The sequence below is a fragment of the Pteropus medius genome, unplaced genomic scaffold (assembly GCF_902729225.1).
Source record: "Pteropus medius unplaced genomic scaffold, Ma_sr-lr_union100, whole genome shotgun sequence".
Lineage (NCBI taxonomy): Eukaryota > Metazoa > Chordata > Mammalia > Chiroptera > Pteropodidae > Pteropus > Pteropus medius.
In genome coordinates, this window is record NW_024349227.1 from 929,368 (window position 1) to 953,978 (window position 24,611).

Genomic DNA, 24,611 nt, shown 5'->3' on the forward strand with positions numbered 1-24,611 from the left:
ATAGAGAACTTCACCCAGTTTAAAAAAAAAAAAGCCTAGAATTCATATGGCCACTTGAGTGTATTCCACTGGCTCAGAGACAGCAGGGTTCACAAAAGTCCAGGAATTGTGCGTGTGACTTTTGGGATCGATGTTGACATAATCTGTGGTTTCCTTTATGTTCTCATAGTCCAAGGCAAATTTGTTTTTCAGTCTACCAGTGGCTGAAAAGACCACTTGTGTGTAATTCACATTCTTGGTGGCCTTAAGGAAAAAGAGCAGAGAAATGTAGGTCAAGATTCCTATCATATTTGGAGGAGGTAGGACCCCAGGACTAAACTCCCACTCCAAGAGGCTGGCCCTAAGCTGAGTGGGAAGGAACCTGGTCCCAGGTAGCCACGTCTGAGAGCAGGGCCAGGGCAGTGAGGAGGATTGCCAGTGACTTTGTTCCTTCTGTCTTCAGCGAATGAATGGGTTTAAGGAAGAAAAATGTAGAGAATCAATGCAAATGAGGTCAGGACTCAGAGCAGTGGCCCAGTGACTGGGATATGGGGAGAAGGAGGCTCCCCATCAGCACTTCCATTTTTACAGCCCACCCAGACCCACTGTGGATGATGTGTGCTGGCGTGGGGCTGAGTGAAAGTGTGACCGCCCTCTCCTAAGGATGTTGTACTGACTCAAGAAGCCCCTCCTTTCTTGCTCCCTTCTCTGTATTGGGAGGGCCTCAGTTCTGAGTTTTACAGCAGGGACCCTAGACTGTATGTGGAGGGCTGAGCTCTCACTAGGCATCTCCATTACCTGGCCGGTGGGAGGCGAGCTGTTGGAGCTGTCTGAGGTGTCGGAGCTGTCTGAGGATGTATCACTGTCATCTAGGGAGAAATAGAAACTGTTACTCTTCTAAAGATAGCTGCAGGGTGTTAGGAGAAGATAGAGCCAATGGAAGGGAGGATGAGACAAAGATAGAGGCAGAGCCAGCAACGCAAAGAGGAGCGGGAAGGAGAGATACAAAGCCCCCAAAAGCAAAAGAAGGACTAGAACAGAGAAAAGGTGGTGGGAGAGACAGCCTCCAAATATAGGCAGAGTCTAGGCACTGCTGCTTTGTCCAGCTCCATCTAAAACAAATAACAAACACACTAGGCTTTCCTGAACTTGGGAGGAGTGAACAAGGACATGCTGAGACATGCTGTGGCCCGGGGCAAACAGCTCTGGCCTCAGAAGCCACAGGCACAAGTTGTCATCTAAACCTGTCCCTAAGTCCATGCAGGTTACATCCTTTTTTGTGCCCTGGTTTTGTCCCCTGTAAAATGAGAAGGTTGGACAATAATCTCTGAACTCTCTGACAGCCAGTCTGGTTCTGGCCAGGCGTTGGTGAAGCTTTGGGTCATGGTGAGGTCAGTGCCTCTCCCATTCTGCTGAAACATTGAATTCGTGTCAGTGGCATCTTCCGGTCCCCACGTGCTCCGAAGCCTTCTCTCAGTGCTGGGGAAGTGTGACAACCTGATATCTCCAACTCAAAAGATAAAACTCGAAGGATGGAGCAAACCCAAATGAATCGAGAGATAAACCAATGGAAAAGCTCACTCTCTGGTGAGTGCACCTCTAGAGGTAGCTGTCTCACTGTGGAAGCAACAGTTTTCACCTGCTGGGTCGCCCATGCCCTGAGATAGAGCCATTGGGTGGTGAGCGTGCTGGTCCACTTTCCTGAGGCAGACAGCCTTTTGAACCATCACCAAGACTCTTATTTATTAAAATACCTAGATATCCATGAGGATCTAAGACTGTAGAGAAGGGGCCTCTGGGAGTATGGCTGAGTCACCTGGGACAAGCCAATGACACTGGCCAGATGGCACGATGCATAGCAGCAGCCAGGGCTGGGGGTAGACAGAGATAATTGAAACCTTGGCCTCACCACTAACTGGCTGAGAGAAAGAAAAGATGCCATAGTATTACAAAGACGGGAACAGAGGCAGTCCCCACGTCCCCTATACAGTTGTTCACATGGAACCAAACCTGGGAAAGAGCTTCGACCCACACAAACCCAGCGAGGTCTGTCCCACATGACAGGAGGAACAGCTTTCTGAAAAAGGTAAGGTGGCGAGGCCATTACTGGGATGGGTGTGAGGACCCCTCAGGCTAGCAGCTTGGGCTGGCATGGTGCCCCCAACCCCAGTTTTCCAGACAGAGCAGAATATTCTTTATGAACTTACGACCAGTGCTCTCCCCGCCCCTTTACTCACGCCTGTAACAGGGCTCAGACACGGGAGTGCTTCTCTCTGCCCGAGTCTCCTTCATCTCCTGGGCAGCAGGTAGGTGGTGGTGGGCAGGGTTAAGCTTGGGGGCCTGGAGCCTGGCTCTTTGTAGTAATTGCTCATTCTCTTTGGCTAGAGGAGACAGGGCAGGGGTCATATGGGAAAGCCGGCCGGGTCAGGCCCATCCTATTCCTGAGCACGGCTCTCATTAGAGCAAAACATTCAGAAGGATCTCTTCAGGTCTCAGTACTTCTTCGCTCAGAACACTGCAGCGCCCTGCATCTCCCTTGGAGTAGAGCCCAAAGTCCCAACCTTAAAGGCCCTCTGTGGCCTCGCTCCTTCTTTCTCTCTGGCTTCACCCCCTTTTCTTCCCCTTGATCCTCAGCTCCAGCCACCCCCGCCCCTTTGCTCCTGCTGTTATGTGCCAAATGCTCTCCTGCCTCAGGGCCTTCGTAGGTGCAGCTTCCCTTAGGTTTATACTCACATGTCTGCATCTCGGGGATGCCGCTGCCATCCGATTCCTATCTCCCTGCCTTGCCTTCTTTCTCCCTAGAGCTTACCATAATCTAACCCACATGTGTTTTGCTTATCTGGTTTGTTGTGTATGCTCTCATGGGATGTAAATTACACAAGGGCAGGGGTTTTTGTTTTGTTTCCTGTTATACTGAGTGAGTGAGTGAATGAATGAATGAACGAATGAATGATTAGAGAAGCCTAGATTTCCTTTACTGGAAAAACCTTCTTAACATCATCTCGTCCAATCCCCTGCCTTCGCCAAAGCAGTGTTATTATATTTCCTAACTGTAATGCCTTCCCAGGACACAGCTTCTCTCCTTTCCATTGCAAAGCAGTTCAAGAATTTAAGATGATCTCTTAGTCTGACCAGATTCTCTTCTGTTACCATTTAAAACCATTTCTTCACATTCAGCCCTTTGGTGGTGATGAAGAAAATTAGTTAGGCCCAGGTTCAATGAGCGCCCCACCCCCCGACGAGCATCACAGAAGCTTATCTCTAGGCAGAAGTTCCAGGTAGGAAAAAGACTCTGGGCTGTCGTTCCCAACCAGAAATAGATTGGTTCAGAGCAGGGATCACCCAGTTGAGGTTGGCAGGGTGAGGGCCATCTGGCCAGTGGATCCATAAGGTTTTCAAGTGATATTCGGGGCCTCCAAAGAGGGGCTGGTCCTGCTTCAGGCTTAAGAATTGTCCCTAAGGGAGACTAGGAGGGGAGAGGACGCTGAGCCCGTTACCGATGTGCCTGCTGAGCAGGTAGTTGACGACCACAAGGAGGCAGGCCTGCAGGATGAGAGACGCGACCGCGATCACTAAGCCATGCCATAACTTCATATCTCTGTTGGGAAAAGAGAGGGGTCAGAGCTGGAGATTGCAGAGATGCCAGTACAGCTGCAAACCCATCCCCGCCCCCAGCCAGAGGCAGCCATCCAGTGCTGCTGTGTGTTTCAGGGCAGGTCCCTTTGCCTCTCTGGATAGCGTGCATGCTTGGAAGCCAGCTACACCAATTCGCCCTGTTGGAACCTCACTCACTCTGTCAGCATGACAAGCTCCTTGCACGGCAGCCACGGGTCGCGAGTGGGGCTCAGACTCTTCCTGGTACAGCAGGAAGAGACTCGAGAAGAACAGCCCTGAGCACCTCGTCTCCAAGTAGCACCACAAGCGGGACTGTCCTAGAGACCTGCAGGAGGCAAGGCAGCTGATCAGGACTCCTAGCCTCTATGCCCCAATTCTCCTCTGGCAAACACACTGCTTGGGGATTATTTACTTTCCTCTCCCCAGATGTCAGCTTTTGAATTTACAAAATAGGCAGTAGTGGCCAGTGCTGAGCCCCTGGCACACGCACCATCCTATCCAATTCACACGCTCTTATGACCCGGATATCATTGCCCTCCTTTTGTCACAAGCACACTGAGGCTCAGAGAGCTGAGGGACATGTCTGAGGTTGCACAACCGGCAAGTGGCCAGGCCTGGACTTGAGATCTAAGTCCATGCCTACAAGCTCAGCCATTACTCTGTTCTCAGAGAGAGTTAACCTGCCAGGAGCACACGGGTCTAACTAGAGCAAATACATTGGGAGACAGTCTTTAAAGGAGTCCGAACCTCAAATACACACACTCACACACACACACACACACACACACACACACACACACACATCCTACATGGCTTCATTGGGCTTTAGGACCAAGACTATGGCTTCCGTTACACACTTATGAATATGTTTAATTTAAAAACTAGCTTATGAATTCCATCAACAAGTGGCTGGACGTGGATTCACTGTAAGGTAAAGGCAGGATAATTCAAAGCCTTTGAAATGGTATTCACGGAGCACTGAGATGAGGCTCACTGTCCTGCTGCAGACTGTGAACCTTAAAAAGGCTTTTACTGCCATTAAGGCTTATTTTCCCAGTCAGGATTTCCAAGGGCTAAGGGCAGTGCGCAACGTCCTGAATATTTTGTTTTTATTTGTAGTTCTCGCACTGGGACATTCTAAGATCAAATTTTGGAGCAAGAGTCGGAGACAGCGGTCAGTGACAGGGAGAGGGGGAGGGTGGCCTCTCCAAGGCTGTGGGTGTTGGTCCGCTGGAAGTCGGACTATCTCCTCTGCACCCTTCACAGACCAGCAAGCTAGTCCTCAGAATGACCTTTCTGTGGGAGGTCAAAGTTGGGAGCAAACTGGCCCAATTTATTCATTGAAATTACTGAAGCTCCCTCTTTCCTACATAATAAATTCTAGACACTTCTCCCAAAGGAACTTTATCTATCCTTTGCTCTTCAAGTTAAATGAGCAAAGCACACCTAACATTATAGCTCCCAAGTCCTATTTAGTTTGAATTATAAAATAGATTCAGGATCCAGAAATGAGGTGTTTATTTCGTTGAGATTCAACATGTGAGATGTGTAGGGGTTGGGAGGGGGGGATGAAAAGTGAGAATGTTCTAGATGTGAGGATTCTCCTTCCCGTTCACGTCAAAGCCCTCTCTCTCTGCTTGTCCCAGCGCCCGACACTGCAGTGCCAAGAAGCACCAGAAAGTGAGCTGGGCTTCTCAGTGCCTTCTGTAGGAGAGCTGCCATTAGCTCACTATGGGGCTGGTAAGAAGGGGTCCCAGGGCGCCGACCCAGATGGCAGGCGACAAAGGACTCCAGGAAGTTACCTCTCTGAAGTCCATAGACAGATGAATAGAAAATCCAATTTTCCCCAACTGTCAGCAAACTCCAGAAAGAAAGCTTGAAGTGACTGCGCACGAAATAAAAACCATAAGTCAAGAGGCTGGGGCAGGGGGGTGGGGGGACTACAAAAGTGATCGAGATGAAGCAAGAAGGAGATCTTTCAGGAAAAACAATAATCTCGAAGGATTTGGTGACTAGATTGAAAGAAAGGCGTAGATATGTCTGAGGACAGATACTATCTCCTCAAGCAAATTTCAGTACCAGACTGATTTCCAGGGCAGCTGCAAAAGGAAGATTGGACTTGATCAGAAGAGCGTTAAGGTGCCACAAAAGACGTAAAAGTCATGGAAAAGAGCTAGAAGTTAGGCCAGTGCATCTGCAAAACCACCAGTGTTCCATTTTTAAGGCACTCCAGTGCTTTAGTGTATTGATTGATTACTGCATGTTGAATGTCTCATTTGTCCTTAATCATGAAAAGTATTCTCCCTCTCCCGTCCAAAGGGATGGCCAGTAAGCTACCAGGGCGTGTTCTGATGCCACACTCAAAGTTTTAATTTTTCTAAGGCTCCCCTCCCTTTTTATTTATTAAAATTTCAACAATAAATAGATATTTGTAGTAGAAGAATTAAAAATACAAATAAGCAAAGCACTTTATAAAATCTACCCAAATTTTATTACATAAAATTGTCTATACATTTTCATAAATATATTTTGTATATGTGTGTAAATATATGTATACACATGTACTTTTTTTTTAAAACATGGGATCATACTAATTAACAGCTTGTCCTCTTCACGTAAGGTATCATAAACAAGCATTGAGATTAGAAAAACCTCCACTGAAAGCCCCAGTTTGGGGACCCACAGCCTAGTTTGGTGCCTAAATGATTTTGTTTGATGATGTGCTTTAAAGATTTAGAGATTTGGACTCACAAAGAGGGGACATGTACTCTGCAGCCCCTGGCTGATTTCTGAAGGCATTTGAGTTTGCCATCCTTGACTTTTATAGCATCCTTTCAAATTCCTACTATTTCATTTTATTAGTGACTCTTAACAGTCTCTGACATTTGGAGACAGTTCCTAGAACTGTTCTGCACACTCCTGGACATTTAACATCCTGGGAAACCACCAGCGTAACAACCAAAATGACCAAACATGACCCCATGCCTTCCTAAATGCCCCCTGAGGCAGGTGCTGTTGCCTCCAGTTGAGAGTCCCTGCATTAAATAAACGTTCCATTATTTTAGAACCAATATTTTGTTTTGGCTCCTTATACAAAACTAGATTGCCTATTCTTCCTTTCATCATTTTAATATATTATGAGTATCTTACTAGCCAAACGACATGCAGTTCCTGTGTCAATATATAACATGAAAGTCAAACAGGCCTAAATATGGATCCAAGTGCTATTCCCTTCTAGATGTGAATTATCAAACTTCTCAGTACCTCAGTTTATGTACTTCTAATATGGGGAGAATGACAGTATCTGCCTCATAGAGCTCTTGTGTGGGTTCAGTGAGTTACGCTGTTTGTAAAGAACTTTATACAACGCCAGGCATGTGGGAAACACTCAATAATTATTAAGTATTATTCAACCCTACAACACTTCACCAAGATGGCTACGAGAGTAGAGCTAATAAAATCCGGTTGGTCTATTTTAGGTAACTTAGGCATTCATTTTGAGAGCAGTTTGGAGATAAGATCCAGGACAGGATGAGGTATGAAAATTATGACAGATGTCATTATTTCAGCAGCTAATGGCCCCTAAACCACAACGAGCAGTTGGTTCCTTGGGGTCTAATTGCAGATTGCTGATGAGACAGTTGGCAGAAACATCTGCTCATTTGTACACATGCACACACCAAACAACCAGGAAATGAGCAATTTACGGTAATTATGTTGTGAGAACACGCTTGGACCATGTGAGAGCTTGGTGTGCCTTGTTCCATCATCAGGATGGGGACTGCCCTGTCCTCTTTCACGCGGGTGAGTTCTGACGCCCAGGCTCTCATTACTGCAGCGCCCTGCTGGGCGCCTCCAACGGGGGTCAGCAGAGCACTAAGGGCGTGTCTTCTGTTCTCTTCAGACCTGGGAGGACATCCTGAGACCCCAGTTAGGGCTGGATTCCATTTTATTGTTTCCCCTTCTACTGATGAAGGAGCTCTCTTGTGGCCTTTTTAGTAGGTGCATTAGAGGTGAAAAAATACACACCTTTTCCTGCCTGACACTATGCTTTCTTTGGGTAGATGTATCCTAGAAAGAGTGGTTTAAAACAAGAGCGCAATAGAAGATGATTTCTGTGAAAATCATACAGATTGAAACAATCAAAGTCAATATTATTAAGCTGACTTTGTCAATCTTTTAAAATTAAGTAGCTTTAAACTTTTTTAAAGCTTTAAAAAAGATTTCTTTGCAATCTTCTTTAATTTATTGTTTTTAAAATGAATTATTTTGAGTGATAGCACGAATGTATGATATAGTACCTCTGTCACTTGATAACTGTGGGACCTGGGACAGGTAGAAGCTCTTTTTAGGTCCCGCTGAGTTAAGGGACTCAGCAAAGTATTCCGAAGTTTCTTTCTAGCCCTAAGCATTTTGTTCTGAATGACTAGGGTAGAGGAAGGAGAAAAGGATCTAAAAGTGGATGGAAATGGAATATTTTTAAAGAAAAAAGTCTTTGTTTCCATTTTATAATATCACCAAGTTTCTTTCATATTACTAGACTTTTCTTTCCTAATTTAATATGCAATTTCGAATACATTGATAATCAAGAAAAGGAGGAAACATAAACCAAACTAATAATGAATATAACCACAGAAACAGAAGATCAAAAATTGTGAGAGTACTAAGAGTTTTTTTTTTAAATGAAATCTCAGTAAAATTAATGATTTTCTAGAAAACTATAAATTAGCAAAATTGATTCCGTAAGGCACAGGAAACTTAAACAGACCAAAACCAAAACAAAATAACAAGAAAGAAGTCAGGGAAACAGCATGGTAACTCGCTGCTAAAAGTAGAGAACTTGGAGTCAGACAGCTTGGGTTCACATCCGAGCCATTCTCTGCATGAGCTTGGTCTAGCTATTCACCCTCTCAAAGCCCCAGTTTTCTTATCTGTGAGATAGGAACAGTAATTGTTAATTATCAGGATTCGTTAAGATGAATACAAATGATACTTACTTCTGAGGATGAAATAAGATGAGGTGTGTGAGGTAGTTATAGCTTTTGTTACATAGTAATAAGCATCCAATAAATGACAACAAATATTATCTAGACATTAAAAAGCATTATCAGAATTATTCACTAAAAATCTGTGTCCAAACAGTTTTACAAATGAGTTATTTGGTGCTGGGAAAATTGGAAAGCCACATGCAAAAGAATAAAACTAGATTGCTGTTTGTCACCATACACAAAAATTAATCAAAGATCTAAATATAAGACCTGAAACAATAAAATGCATAAGTATTAAACTTATGGACCTTGGTCTTTGAGAGGATTTTATGAATCTGACTTCAAAAGCAAGGGAAGAAAAGCAAAAGTAATGAATGGGACTACATCAAACTAAAAAGCTTCTGCTCAGCAAAAGAAACCATCAAAAACAACAAAGAGAAAACTAACCAAATGGGAGAAAATACTTGTAAACAACATTTCTGACAAGGACCTAATATGCAAAATATATAAAGAACTCATACAACTCAACACCAAAAAACTAACAATCCAATTAAAAAATGGGCAGAGGACCTGAGCAGGCACTTCTTTCAAAAAGACGTACAAACACCAACAGATACACGAAAAGATGCTCGACTTCTCTAGTTATTAGGGAAATGCAAATTAAAATCACAATGAGATATCATCTCAAACCTGTTAGAAGAGTTATTATCAAAAAGAAAAGAAATAACAGGTGTCGGTGAGGATATGGAAGAAAGGGAACCCTTTTACACTGTTGGTGGGAATGCAAACTGTTGTAGCTACTATGGAAAACAGTATGGAGAGTCCTCAAAAATTTAGGATAGAGTTACCATACAACCCAGCAACCCCTCTGGGTATCTACGCAAAAAGTTTGATAACATTTATTCATAAAGATATAAGTACCTCTATGTTCATTGCAACATTATTTGTAATGCCAAGACATGGAAACAACCAGCGTCCTTTGATAGATGATTGGATAAAGACGACATGTTACATGTATACAATGGAATATTATTCAGCCATAAGAACAGATGAAATACTGCCATTTGCGACAACTGGGTAGATCTTGACAATATCATGCTAAGCTAAATAAGTCAGATGGAAAAAGTCGAGAACCATATGATTTCACTCACATGTGAAATATAAAACTGTAAGCAACAAACAAACATGACAAACAAACAAAAACTCATAGACACAGATAACAGTTTAGTGGTTACCAGAAGGAAAGGGGAGAGAGGGGAGGTAGATAAGGGTAAAGGGGGTCAAGTATCTGGTGAGGAAAGGAGATTTGACTTTGGGTGGTGAACACACAATACCATATACAGATGATGTATTATAGAATTGTACACTTGAAATCTATATAATTTTATTAACCAATGTCACCCCAATAAATTCGATATAAATAAATAAACAAACAAACAAACAAATAAATAAAAATTAGTCCTGGATATTTTAATTCCTGGAAGTCGGAAGTTCCTCCAACCTTCAACTTATAATAATAATAATAATGATATTGAATATTTAGTGAGCGTGTTCTTTGTGGCAGACACTTTTATACATCTTAACTCATTCAATTCTCATAACCACCATAGAAGACAGGAACTACTATTATTTGCATTTTACAGAGGACAAGACTAAGACACAGAGAAGTTAAGTAACTTGTTCAAGATGATATAAAGAGTTAATGGGGCTTTGTGCCCAGGCAGGCTGGTGAAGGAGCCTGAGCTAGTAACTGATGCATGAAAGAAATGAAAGTATAGTCTTGGGCAAGAAGTCAAATTCATCCTATTTGCAGAAGATATGACTTTATACCTAGAAATCCCAAAAGAATCAATTGAAAAACTAGTGAAATTAATGAGACTGCTCAGGAAAGCCCCGAGGGCATGATAAATATTCTAAAATTACCAGCTATTCTTTCCATTATTCCAGCAATAGCCAGTTAGAAAATGGAATTGTGGGAAGGGGGAAACATAAGCCTTAGCAACCATCACAACAGATAAATCTAAGAATAATTTATAAGAAAGTTTGAAGAAAATAATAAGAACTTACTGAGAAATCTACAGATTTAAACTAGTAGAAAGGCATATGATATTTCAGACTGGGAAGCTGGCAGAGTAAAAGAAATCAATTTGAAATTGATTTGTTGGTTCAGTTTAATTCCAATCAAAATTAGAGTGAAAATTTCGGATAATTTTAAATTATTCTAAAATTTGTCTGGGAAAAAATAATAATAATCAAGAAGAGCTAAAACATATTTGAAAAGGAATTGTGACAAGCTGGTTTCCTGATTATCACTTTTTAAAAATGTATCATAGATTTGAAAAAAAGAAATGCCAGTATGTACAATAAATATATCATAAAAATGGTTCACAAAGTAGGGGGAGGAAAGCAAAGGATCATACGAAATGTTGCACATAACAAATTAGCTACCTATAAGGAAAGAGAAAATAACTTAGATCCAGATATAACAAAATAAATTCCAAAAGGATTAAGGTAGTAAATATTTTAAAATTGAGATATTAAAATTAGAAAGAAATAGGATTGGCTATTCACATATTCAATAATATTTATTGAATCCCCAGATGGGAGAAAACTTTCTCAGTCTATATGCAATGGAAGAAATCACAAAGCAATATAAGAAAAACAGATATATTCGACTCTAAAATATTAGAATTTAATATGTTAAAATACAAGTTAAAAGCAAGCAGAAAAAATAGAACAAATATGAACAACACACATTTAAAAATATTTTACAATTTTTTCCTACAAAAATTGTTTAAAAAAACTCTAGCATCCTGAAATGATAAATGGTTAAAAGGGATGGAACAGATAAGTCACCAACAATTAAAGAAAGGACCAAAGTTACTATAGCAAGAGAGCTGTACCCACTGTTGATTATAAAAGTGAAAACCAGAAAATAATTGAATTGAAAAATAAAAATTAAGTAAATTAGGAATGTTATAAATTAGAGTGGAATGTTATACAGACATTTAAAATTATGTTTAGGAAGAATTAAATTTGAGGAATACGTATATTCTGTGAAGTACAATATAGTTTTATTTAGCTACATGCAATAGTATCACAACTTGTAAAAAGTAAGCATAAAAATAATAAAAATTTGTAGAAAAAGAAAATTCTGGGTCATTAAACATTTTTGCCTATCGTATTAGTTTAGTAATAACCCCCCATCCACCTGATTAAGTTTACCAAGTCCAGAATAGTTCATTGACAATAATTTTGCATATCAAGTATAGATTTATTATTTATAAATATAAATTTATGAAAATTAAGGATTTTATTTAAATGTACTTTGTTCAAAAGGGGGAAATGGAAGAAAATATACCTAAATGTTAACAAAACTGGGTATTAAGACTGTGAATGATGTATTATTATTTAGTTCTTTATACTATCTGTTATTGCCAAAGTTTTTGTGCAATTAACATATATCTTTTTCAATCATAAAAATAATACTTTAAGAATATTGAAATAAGCCCAGAAATTCTAAGTGGCTTAAATTGGCATGATACCAAATTTATTTGTATAAAAAATGTATTTACATCTAAATGTCATCTCACCATGTTAACAGAACATTCAGATAGTCAGCTAAGTGTCTGCATTTCAGTCAGTCAGATATTTGAATGGTCTATGTGCATGGTCTGTGAGCTACTTGGATGTGAAGAAGGTGAGAACATTCCCTGAACTTTTAAGAGTTCATGTTGTACTTAGAAAATCAAGACTTTAAGATATGAAAAATACAAAAAGCTGAAGAGATACCACAACAAAGCCCGAATTGTCAGAAGTGGCATCAGTAACATGTAACATTTCAAAGGAAAAAGAGATTCCCATGCAATAGAATATTTAGAGAAGGGTTGCTGAGAGGGAATTAATTGAAGAACAGGCAATTAATGGATGAGTGGGGGAAATAGCAATTCAGCTTAAAGTATCTGTCAACTCTGGCTGTAGGGTACAACTTTAGTGGAACTGATTGTCTCCCACGAAGTTTGATACTGATTTGAGCACTTATAATTACGATAATGGGGGGAAAAGCTGAGTACATGCAAGGCAACCTCACAAATACGTGAAGGGAAATGGTGAGGGGCAGGGAGTTAGTGACCAGATAGACTGAGTTTGGAATTTTGCCTCTGGACTTCCTAACTGTGAGTTATTTTCTTCTCCAGGCCTCAATGTTATATCTAAAAAATGGGGATGGCACTTATTTCATTTTATTTTAACTCACATGTGTGTGCTTACTACGTGCCAGCATCATGCAAAACATTTTGCATTAATTATCTTTATGCAAAATACTAACAATCTTATAAGGTAGATACTGTTGGTGTTCCCATTTGACATATGAAGAAACCAGGCTCTAATTCTCCATGGAGGAGACGGAATCCAAACCCAGGCCGTTTGGGCCACAGCCTTCACCACATGGCACAAGATTGCTCAAGTGCCTGGCATCTACAGTTGACTCTAGAACAACACAGAAGTGCTGGTCCACTTATACATGGATTCTTTCAATAAATACAGCAAATGTATTTTCTCTTCTTTATGAATTTCTTAATAACATTTTCTTTTCTCTAACTTACCTTATTATAAGAATACAGTGTGTGACACATATAACACACAAAATATGTGTGAATTGACTGTATATGTTATTGGTAAAGCTTCCAGTCAATAGGAGGCTATTAGTTAAATTTGGGGGAGTCAAAAGTTTGACTGGGATTTTTGACTGCTCAGGGGGTCAGCGTCTCTAAATCCCATGTTGTTTAAAAATCAACTGTACAGGTGCTTGATAGGGGGGTGACCCTCAGATCAAAATAGAAAATTCAACCCACAATTGGAAGGAAATGCAACCATTTCCATAGGGCCCTTTTAAAAACTGGACTCACTCGTGATTTTCATTTCCAATGTATAAAACCATCTGGTTCTGGAAGTTCCAAACAGTCCCTGCCCCAATGACTGTCACTGTGTCCACCCACCAGAGGACAGAAGGATCAAAATATGTAGCTGTGAGAAGGCAGGAGTGGGGTCTACCAGATGCCATGGGGATGGAGATGACAGAAGGTTATGGCATCACCTTTGTCTTGGGTATCAGAGAAATCATCTCTGGATCCCTTCAGTGCTGGTCACCGTGGCAGGGGCCTCACCTCAGGTGACTGGGACACATCTTGAAGAACGTGAAATGAGAACCTAGATCAACATTACTGCTCGGCAACTATAAAATTTAGCCACCTTGGGCTTGTCACTTCCTCTTTCTGAGCCTATTTCTCTGTCTGTAAACTGAGGTGGGTGGGCTAAATAGGTCTAATTTCTGACATTTTGTTGTTCTAAAACTCCATCCACCTAAAATGGACATAAAACATGAGACTCAAATTAACTAGAAATAGCAACTTTGAGTTTCAGCTAGATAGGCCTCATGTCTAGTAACACATATTTCTAGGTGCAGGCACTGCCAATATTTTTAGGAGGAAAATGAGTTATCCAAATTTCTAATTAGAAATTTGGGGGAAGTGGTTTCACAAGAAAGTACTAGAGATGAATATAGCTTGGTAATTTAGGGGAAAGAATTTTTACAAGCAATTACTTGAAATGAATGCAATTTGAATGCAACTTAGTCTCAAGACAAAATCAGCAAGTGTACAAAGAATTGCCAGCAGCTTATGCAGTGCTCATGGGTTCGTTTTGCTAGTGCCCGCAAACCCCAGGCGAATTGGAAGGGCCAAATTGTTCTCCATTTCATAGATTGTCCAACAAAATTTCAGAGGAACTCAGCACATTCTACAGATTACACTCCTTTTGTGAGCCCTTTGGTGGCTAGGACCAGGTCTTGTCTGTGCTTTACACTCCACAATTCCCAGCTGTTTAACCTTGGGGGAGCCACTTAATGTCCCCGAGTCTTGGTTTTCTCCTTTGTTAATAGGTAAGTCAAATGTCTCCCTTCCAGCACTGTTTCTCCCTCTTTGGGTCTCAAGGCCAGGGCCAGCTTCATGGCCATGCCACCTATGCAGTCCAGTAGGGCCTCATGCTCGGAAGGGCCCCTGATTGGTTTAGTCCTCTGCTGTGGCCATCTTTAAAGCCTTAAGTATTTTTTAACAAAGAACCCCAGATTTTCATTTACGCTGGGCCCTAGCAATTATGCAGCATTGTGTTGAGTAGAGTTGCCAAAGCTCACACGACAAGGTCAATACCCAAATCAAGAAGTAGATTGGCCAATCACTAGTCTTCCCCGAAGGCCCTGGCTACATTCCTGAGCACGGTGCCTTCGCAGTTCCAGTTCGCAGAGAGGATGGACACAGAACTACTCTAAGAACACTTCAGTGCTAAGTTCTCCAGAAGAGTGTCCTTTCACTGTTGGACCTCAGTCAAGTCACCGATCACCTTTCTGCCTCAGTTTCCTCAACCGTAGAGAGAAGCTACTAATGGCACCTACATTTTCAGGATTGTTTTGAGCATTAAATGAATTAATCTATGTAAAGCTCTTAGAACAATTCCTGGCACATAGTAAGCTCTATATAGGTGTCGACAATTACTGTTTGCTGTTGTTGATGGCTTTTCCTCGCCCGGATGTTTGTATGGCTTTTCTCTTTGACAACATTCGTTTTCTGATTCCCATTCATAACATTTTTAAACCGCCAGGCTATTCCCCTTCCCTCCACACATACCAGTCCTTTGCAGCTCAGAATGCATCCTAAGGACAAAATCCCTGTAGAGGACATGTTCTCAGGGATCTGATTCCCAGTTAAAAAGAGTCATTAATTAATAGCTACTATTGATGGAGCACTGTACTGGGCACTACCCGTGCGTTTCTGTAATCCTCATAGCAACACTTGTCATGTGGGTGGTTTTATGCCCATTTTATAGATGAAGAAACTGAGGCTTACAACAATTTAGCAGAGTTCTTTGGATCCAGTTTCGTCCCGATTCAAAGTCCATGTACCTTGTAGCCAGAATCCTGATGGCTGCTACTGCTGTTACTGCATACAGATCTCCAATCTCAGGAGTAAGAGATTAATGTCATAAAGTACAAACTGCCAAAATTTAGGCTCACTCCAAGCTGACTGCAATTGAATTTCACACCCTACAATTCTAGCACATAAACGGAGAATCTCTTCTGAAATTCCTACACATATACGTTCACAAACAGATGCACATTCCTCAAACATATTTAAAATCCTACTACCCAGGCAATACTTACCCCTGGGACCATGAGCAAGGGTTGATCCCAGCCTGTGTTTCAGAGATGTCCTGATGGAAACATCGCCCCCACCACCCCCTAGCCCTACCCGGAAGCTTCTCAGGCACTGGAGGTCAGTCACAAATGTTTCATCATTTCCAACAGGGCGGGGGCTGCTGCTCAGAAGATAATAATCTAGCTCAGTCGAGTAGAGCAGGGCGAAACCACAGATAAAACCTCGTCTTTCAGCAGGGCCTTACCCTGTTCTTCCATGCAAGCAGTTTACCTAGATGGAGGAGATTAATAGTCTCTTTCTCTCCGTATGAGCTCACATTTTAATACCACAAATATGCACAACACCTGGTCAAGTGGAAAAGGCACTGGAGGAGGAGTCAAGAGGCCCAGGTTCAAGACTCAGCTCTGGCACAAACTTGCCACCTGAGCTCGGACAAATCACTTTCTCATCAGGGCACTCATATCCTTCCTCTATAAAATGAAGAAGTAATTTTCTAGATATTAAAGTCCCTTCCAGCTTGGCTCATCTCTGAATCTGTATGTGATGGAGCTGTAGATTGAGCCTGTGTTTATGGGATGTAGGCAATTGATAAGGTTAGTTTTTCTTTTTTTAATTAATTAATTAATTTTCTTTATGGTGACATTGGTTAATGAAATCTAATAAGTTTCAGCTGTACACTTTAACAATAAGGCATATATATTTATACTGTATGTTCACCACCCATAGTTAGATTTCCTTCTGTCACCACATATTTGATCCCCTTTACCCCATCTATACCTTCCCCTTCCCCCCTCCCCCTACCCTCTAGTAACCACTAGTCTATTGTCCATGTCCATGAGTCTCTGTTTGTTTGTTTGTCCTGTTCATTTGTTGTTTTTAGGTTTATATCCCACATATAAGTGATATCATGTGATTTTCAACTTTTTCTGTCTGGCTTACTTCGCTTAGCATGATTATCTTGACATCTATCCATGTTGTTGAAAATGGCAGCGTTTCATCTCTTCTTATGGCCAAGAGGACAGTTTTTCAAGGACAACTTCTTTGCCTTTAAACATTGCATGAGGCCAAGCTGAGAGAGCTGTCACTGTTTGCATGACAGATAGTGCCAGGAAGGGAAGGAAGGTTGATTACAGGCTTCCTAGGGGTTTCAAGTTAAACCCCCAAAATCATAATTTGAGAGTAAATAAGAATGGGAGAAGGATAAAATGATCCTGATATAAAAATAAGAAGCAGAACTTTATAGGCCCCTGTAATGTCACCTCTTGCTTAGGACAAGTTACCCAGTGTTAGAATAATGGCTTCAGAGTCAAATATACTTTAATTGAATCCTGGCTCTGCTACTTGGTAGGTGAGGGACTTGGGAAAAATCACTTAACCTTTCTGAACCTCAGTTTTTTCATCTGTAAAATTAGGTTAATAATAAATACCTAATTTTAAAAAAAATTCATAAGTTTATTTAAAGTTAAACAATATAAATAAATAGGCAGAGCCCCATGGTAGCTATCCACATTTTTATTCTCTAAATGAAAGTTAGAAAGGCACCCTCAGGCCGAGTTCCTCTCAATGTTGTCGGAACCTGAGTGTAGCGTCAGCTCACTGTGGAAATATGTCTGTAGGTGCAGTTTCCTTTCCTTTCGTAGCTTATACTAAGAACGTAAAGCCCCTTTATCATACAAGACTTAGGAATGCATGTGAACACTGGAAGCTGTACAGAGTGCCTTCCTAACTGGGCTCTCCGAACCCTCCAGCTTCGCCTCGCCGGTATCAATATACACTTCTCTCTGCTCCTGACTCTGCCATGTCCTCTCAGTAATTAACTCCAGGTACCATTAAGCTATGGGAATCAAACCAAGATTCTTGACTCGCTACTTCAATCATCCTTTTACATGAGCCTAGTAGAAGTGGCAACAGCTGAAGTCAAGTAACATTCACACGGCTCTGCTCTTCTGTGTGGACCATTCTTGGACTAGGACCCTCTATGATGCTACTCTAAAGCTCACAATATCATGTAGTTGTTAAGTATCTCCGAACAGGACATATTTTGAGTCCTCCGTGTGTACTCTCATTGAGACAGTGTTGCAACAATAGAAAGTCAAGTTGAGTTAAACCTCAGTGACCTGGAGATCAGAGGCATTTAACCTCTCTGCACTACACTTTCGTCACAGGGAATTGTAAGAGTTTTGATTAGATCATCTATGACTCTGCTCTAAATAGCAAAGTTAGAATTATTGAGGATCTACGTCATCTTCTTCTTTGTATCCCCGGCCACCAGGACTCTGCCTGTACCTAGCAGGTGCTCAACAAATGTTTCTGGCATGGTTAAATGAGTGAATGAATTAAAGTGCTGTTCCATATGCATGGGGTATGCCCGCATCTCATACACTGCCTAACTACATGCAGTCGACCAAGATGAGATGACGGTTCACTCACAAGGTACTTAGTCGGCTCCTGCGCCGGGAATGGATTGGCACTTGTGCTCTTTGCAGAGCACCCCATCCCAGGGCTCATCTGCTCAGCCCTTTGTGACATGGCCCCCCTCTCTCTGCTTTGAGCTGATAGACTCCAGCCCCAAGGACAGGATTCAAGGGGAGATCAAAACAGTGATAAATGAGTTATAACATCTTTAACATCAACAGGAAGCTATTTTTGATAATTTGGAGAAAGAACAGCTGATGGAGGTGGATAACACACTTTCACCTCCTGCCGCTGTCGCCCTCACATTTCTAAGACCACATCCCTTCCCAGCCTTTTCCTCCCTTGCAGCTACTCTCCAAAGCGCAATCAATTCTCTCTCCATTTTTAAGGGATGAAAATGGTGTGTCAACAAGATTAGGGGATTTTTGAAAAGGGAAAAAAAATCCTACTCACTATCCAATCACTCTAAGATATTTTTGCATAATGCTTTCCCTGCATACTTGGAGCTTTTTTTAAAATAGATTTCCAAACTGTTTTCCACATTATAACAAATGAGCTTTTAAAACCCACAATTCTGTTTGTGTCACTCTCTGCTTAAAACTCTCCAGTGGCTTCTCGCTGCACTTAGGACGAAATCCAAGACCCTGAACAAAGTTATAAGGCTCCCACTGACAGGCAGCCACCTACCCTTTCAGCCATATCTCAGACACTTTGTTAGCTTTTCTCTCTTCACATTTTTCCAGGCCCCTCCTGCCTTAGGGTGCTTGCCCACGTGGATCCCTCTGTGTCCAAACAGGTATATTGGTACTTGTAATGGCTGCCTAATATCCCACTTTGCTGATATAACCCTAAATTCCAGACCATCCCTTGGTCACCAGTCAGTTGTTTCCAGCATTTTTACTATTGGAGGTAGCACCATGATGGATAACTTTGTACACATTTGCTTCTTTTGTTTGTTTGTTTGTTTTAGACTAATTTTTTAGGATGAAGTTCCAGAAGTAGATATCTAAGTTAAAAGGAAGTGTTTTTATGGCTTTTGCATCATATTGACATCCTGCCTTCAGAACACATATTCCATTAGCTGTATTTGAGCCTGTCCATTTCACTACAATTTGGACAGTAATGGATTATTGTTTTTCAGTAATTATTTTCAAGGCTGTTTTATTTTTTAAAATCTGTTTATTATTGGTACTAAAATGCTTTGCTATTTATTGAGCAACGGCAACTGTACCGGTTGGTTCATACACATTAACTCATCTAATCCTCACAACAAACTTACACAGAAGATACTGTGGATACTGTTTTAAAATAAAGAAACTGAAAATTGGGAAGGTTAAGTTGTCCACATTAGCAGAATTGTAGTAAGTAGCAAAATCAGGATTCAAATTCACATCTTTTATTATTATTTTAAAAGCCATTTGCTTTATACAATATTTTTCTACCTTCTATCCCCTGATTGACTTTCTGCATCAGTTATGAGTTACTTGGACACTCAACATGTCACAGCACTGCATGGTCATACAAGAACACATATGAAGCACCCAGCCCTGTGCCTTTCTAGAGTCAGCAGCCTATAGACAGGAGTTCTGCCCACTGGCCACCCCCACCAACCTTCCCCTTTATTTCAGATTAAACTTTTTATTGATTAAAGGTCTCACTCCATAAACTGAAGTTTAAACTCAGTGACAGGTGCATTAAAATGCTCACCTCGCCAAATTGTTCAAGAATCAATGAGCCCACATGAAGTACTCTGTTAACTATAAAACACTCTACAAATGTTAGGTTTATTATCTCTAAATAATAACTCAGAGGGAAACCCTGCTAATGAGTGCAGAGTTTCTTCTGGGATGATGAAAATGCTCTAAAATGGATATGGCGATGGTTGCACAACTCAGTGAATATACTGAAAACCATGGAATTGTATACTTTTAATGAGTGAATCGTATGGTATATGACTTCTATCTCAATAAAGCTGATATTTTTAAAGAATTATATAAAATATTGAGAGCTTCGCCACTATGGATACTATGCTATTTCCTCCCATGGTTCTGCCATTCATTCATTCATTCATTCTACTGTTATTTCCTGATCGTCTACGATGCACCTGACTAAACACCTGGGATACAGAGCTGAAGAGATAGTCGTGATCCTTATCCTAATGGACTTCAGATAAAAAATTACACAAAAGTATGATGACTGCTATATTATGGAAAGTTAAAGGGAGACAGGGGACATCCAGCATGGGACCTCATCACAGTCTCTGGAAAGAGAAGGCCTCAGCTCTGACCTAGGGAGTGGAGAGAGGGCTCCAAGCAGAGAAAAGATCATGAGCGAAGCCTCGGTGTGGAGAGAAAGAGCCCTGTGCACTTGAAACACTGAGAGCCAGCCAAGATAAAGGGGGAGGGGAAGAGGGAGGTTGGGAGTGAAGAGGCTGCAGAGGCGGTGTGGGAGGGATCACAGTGGGCCTTGTTAATAAATTTGACTTTATCCAGTGGACAACAAGAATCCATTGACTGTGCATTGATTGATTGAAGAGGGGCAAGATCAGAGTTTGTTTTTAGAAGAACCCTCTAGTTGCAATGTGGAGAGTAGATTGGAGAAGAGAAAAACAGAGGCAATTAAACATATTTTTAAAATATGTAGGAGGTAGAAGTGGGGATTTGGTGATTGGAAGGAAGAGAATTCCAAGGTGACTGATCATTTTTAGCTCGGGCAAGTGAGTGACCGAGGTGAAATAGAGAGTAATGAAGCAGCAGCAGAATGCCTTCTCTTCCTGGTGCGCTGAGTGTGAGAACACAGGGGGCCAGTATAGATAGTGGTTAAGGACCCAGACCCTACTGAACAAGCCTGATCCCGTCTGATCTCGGAAGCTAAGCAGGGTCGGGCCTGGTTAGTACTTGGATGGGAGACGACCTAGGAAGATCAGGAGCTATAGACATAAAAAATAAAAAAAATAAAGAATTGTAAGCGAACAAGGTCTTTGCAATATATGAGGTCAACCAAGGGTTGCCTTCCCTAAAAAAAAATCTATGTATTCATCAAAAATAAATAAATAAATAAATAAATAAATAAATAAATAAATAAAAGGACCCAGACCCCGAAGCCATCTGTTGCAATTGTTTAAACTCTCCATGACTCAGCTTCTTGGAGATGAGAACGATAATAACTTTCTCAAGTGCTGTTGTAAGAATTACATAAGTTAATATATGTGAAGCACTCACAGAGTGTCTGTAGAAACTATTTAAGTGTTTATACCTTGTAAAGACAGTATAAGTATATATCATTATCATCATTATTGTTTTATTATACACCTAAAAGGTGAAGTCCAGTAAGCAGTTAGATGTGCGTGTCTGTCTGCAGTTAGAGATATAGATATCAGTGGCATCAGAAAACAGAAGTCACTGAAGTCTTTGGGAGTAGAGTGGAGGACGAAGGGCCAGGAGGCTCCCCGAAGTGCTGTAATATCTGAGGGACAGGTGGAGCCTGCCAAGGAGACCCTAAGGGCATGACAAGGACTCAAGGGGAATGGAGTGGGAGTGCACAGATGTTAAGCCTCAAGGAACATTCGTCTTACTTGTTGGGGCCTCTGGTTGTCCCCCAACTTTCTTTGTGCATAGTCAAGATTGCCACATCTGAGGTGTATCCAGGGGACATTGGCAAATTCAGTAAATTGAGTTTTTAACATCTATTCCCAGAAACATATTTTCTGAGAATATTAAGGGAGTAAACTATTTTTACAAAACCTAAAATACATCCTCCTATAAAAACAAGACTCTTGGAAATAAGGACCATCCCTCCACACTTTTGCAAGTTAGGAGTTTTGCACACTGAGGGTGTCCTTTCCTCCATCCGGGCTAGCCTATTTTGCACACAAATTTTCTCCCTGTTTTGTGTCTGTTTCAACTCCTCACCTGGATCACCCATTCCTAAGGAAGTGAAAAATTATTGGCCAGCGATTGATTTATTTATTGAGTTCCCATGGTGAGGAGCTGATGCCAAATGAAACTTGAGGCAGATTCTAAGAAAAAATATGTTAACCAATAATTGCCACTTCCTTCTAATGACAACAAAATAGTCCTGCCGATCTAGTCCAGTCAGCTCATCAGCGAGAAATAACTCCTTGTAACTTAATCAACTGTGACATAATCAGTTGATAATGATTCTTTACATTCTCTATAGCATCTTATAGTTTGCAGAATATTTTCATATAACATCATTAGATAATACCTATCTCTGAGGTCGTCATTATTATTTTCGTTTTACAGATGAGAAAACCTCGACTTAGGGAAATTCATTAACTTGACAAAGGTTTTACACAGTAAGTGAAGGGCCAAGACTGACAGCTGAAAGGAGAATGGTGAACCAAGATGGAGGGGCAGGTGGCAGAGGAAGCTGTCCATCTGGAAGCAGGCATGAAAGGGGTGAATTGTCTGTAGGAGATTTAAAATAATAATAATTAAAAAAAGAAAAAATCAACTAAAGGCAAGCTGCTTTTTATTATCACCATGCACCAGTAATTCTAAATAATGTCAGTAATAAAACACTTCCCTGCTGGGCATTGAGAAGCTGGCTTTTTTCTATCCTCTGATAAAGACATTAAGAGAGCAGGTGAGCCTCATTTCCAGTCATGTAGAGAGATTTCTCTCAGGATTTTGCAAAGTGTTTGATGTTCCAAATCCCTGCCTTTGTTAAAACAGATACCATTTCCTTGGATATGTTCAGAGCCTTGCAGGAGAAATAACAACTGCCACATGACCAAACATTGAGAAGCTCCTCAACTCACTTAACAGAATTTCCCAAGAATCTTCTAGAAAAACAGCATCCATTCATTCTTTCAGCAAAATGCACTGAGCAGCTCCTCCGAGAGTGATGCAAGCTGGAACCGTGGGTGTGGGTGGCTGGCAAGGAGAGAAAGACAGCTACCCCTGCCCAGCTCGGGGTGCGGACAGCTTTTTTTAAAGAAGAGCTGGAGGAATTTGTCTTAATGCCCAATACCTGGGCCTCTTTAGATCATACAAGTCACTTCCCTCAGGGCTGTAGCTGAAAGTCCAGAATTCTCCCATCCTAACTGAGAAGGACAGCTGCTTGCTTCAAAACTACAAAGGCTAATTCAGTGTTGGAGAGCCCTAGGAGCCAACAGCCCAGATCTGAGCGATTTCCTGGAACCTATGACTCTTACTGCTAAAACTTAGACAGTCTCAGGCAAATCAGGTTGGTTGATCATCCATCCTTCTAGTTGCGGAGAGATTTCCTAATCATTATCTAGTGCTCATTTTACTGCTGTTGGAATTACCACGTCTCTCAAGCTTAAGGCATAGAGAGCCTGGGCAACACTTTCTAGATCTCTGTAGGAACCAGCACCAGGACAGGCTCACACACAAGCTCCAGGAAGACCCTGGACCGGAGCTTCTCAACTGCGTCACTGTTGACATTTTATGTGGGATAACTCTGTTTGTGGGGGGCCGTCCCGTGCATTGTAGGATGTTTAACAGCATCCCTGGCCTCTACTCATGAGATGCCAGTAGAACACACCCCCCCACACTGTGTTGTGACCATCAAAGGTGTCTCCAGATATTTTCACATGGGAGGGGGAGCAAAATTGCTCCCAGCTGAGAGCTGCTTGCCCCAGAGAGATGTCTCTTGCTGCCTTCCTAATGATTTGGGGCTGTTGGGCACAAATCAAGGCTGGTAGAGGGGGCTTCCTGGCTTCAGGCCAGGCAGAGCCACCCCATTTGCCCACATGAAAGTCTAATAGCTACTCTGCACTTTCACTGGGAAGAATAGAGTTAGCCTTGTCACTGGGGTCCCACGTCATAGGGCCGCCTGGGCAGGTGCCCCCTTAAACAAGCTCTTTCCTCATAAGGAACAGTTCCTGTCCTATGAGATGCTCTATGAGAAAATAGGAGTTTAAAAAATAACAAATATATGGCTCTTCAAAAAGTACATTACATATTGAAGGCTCTGAGAAGTCTTGCAATGAAAAAAACCTGTTTAAATTTTACAACCCAGATTTATGCTGAGGTCAACCTATCCGTTAAGATTTAAACACATTGGCACAGTCTCCCACATGTAGGTTATTTGGACACTCTGGTGCCCTCCCTGCAGTTTCTGAGCATTTCCAGAGGGTTCGTGCTCTTGTAGTCACTCCTGGCTCTGAGTTCAGCCTCCCCCCTGAACTGTCAGACTCATTTATATTGCACCTCTTACTACTTCCCCCTTATTTCTGCTCTCTGCTGACCAAGATGTGGATTTCAGTCTCCTTTGCATGATTTTCCCTTCCCCAAAATACCCGCAACGGCATTAGTGTGTTCAACAGCCTTCGTTGAGGTCGCAGCGGTGCAAGTCTTTTCCGTGATTTCAGCCCCCTTTCCCCTCGAAGCTTTCCTCGCTATCCCCCTAACGGGCG

The 24,611-nt window shown here is 41.6% G+C and overlaps 1 protein-coding gene across 2 annotated transcripts; it reads right to left on the bottom strand.

Moving 5' to 3' along the window:
- Positions 1–41: 41 nt before the first annotated feature.
- On the bottom strand, positions 42–15,846 carry RHEX (regulator of hemoglobinization and erythroid cell expansion). Of its 2 annotated transcripts, XM_039881890.1 has the most exons (6): positions 15,796–15,846; positions 3,772–3,919; positions 3,477–3,577; positions 2,217–2,360; positions 778–848; positions 42–243 (listed from the first exon to the last, which is right to left on the bottom strand). In XM_039881890.1, exons 2-6 carry the CDS (start codon positions 3,780–3,782, stop codon positions 43–45), a joined length of 528 nt encoding a protein of 175 aa, XP_039737824.1. In that variant the 5' UTR covers positions 3,783–3,919; positions 15,796–15,846; the 3' UTR covers position 42. The 2 variants fall into 2 exon arrangements, with proteins under 2 accessions (XP_039737824.1, XP_039737825.1); XM_039881891.1 differs by lacking the exon at positions 15,796–15,846 and having other exon boundaries at positions 3,772–3,960.
- Between the last annotated feature and the right edge of the window lie 8,765 nt (positions 15,847–24,611).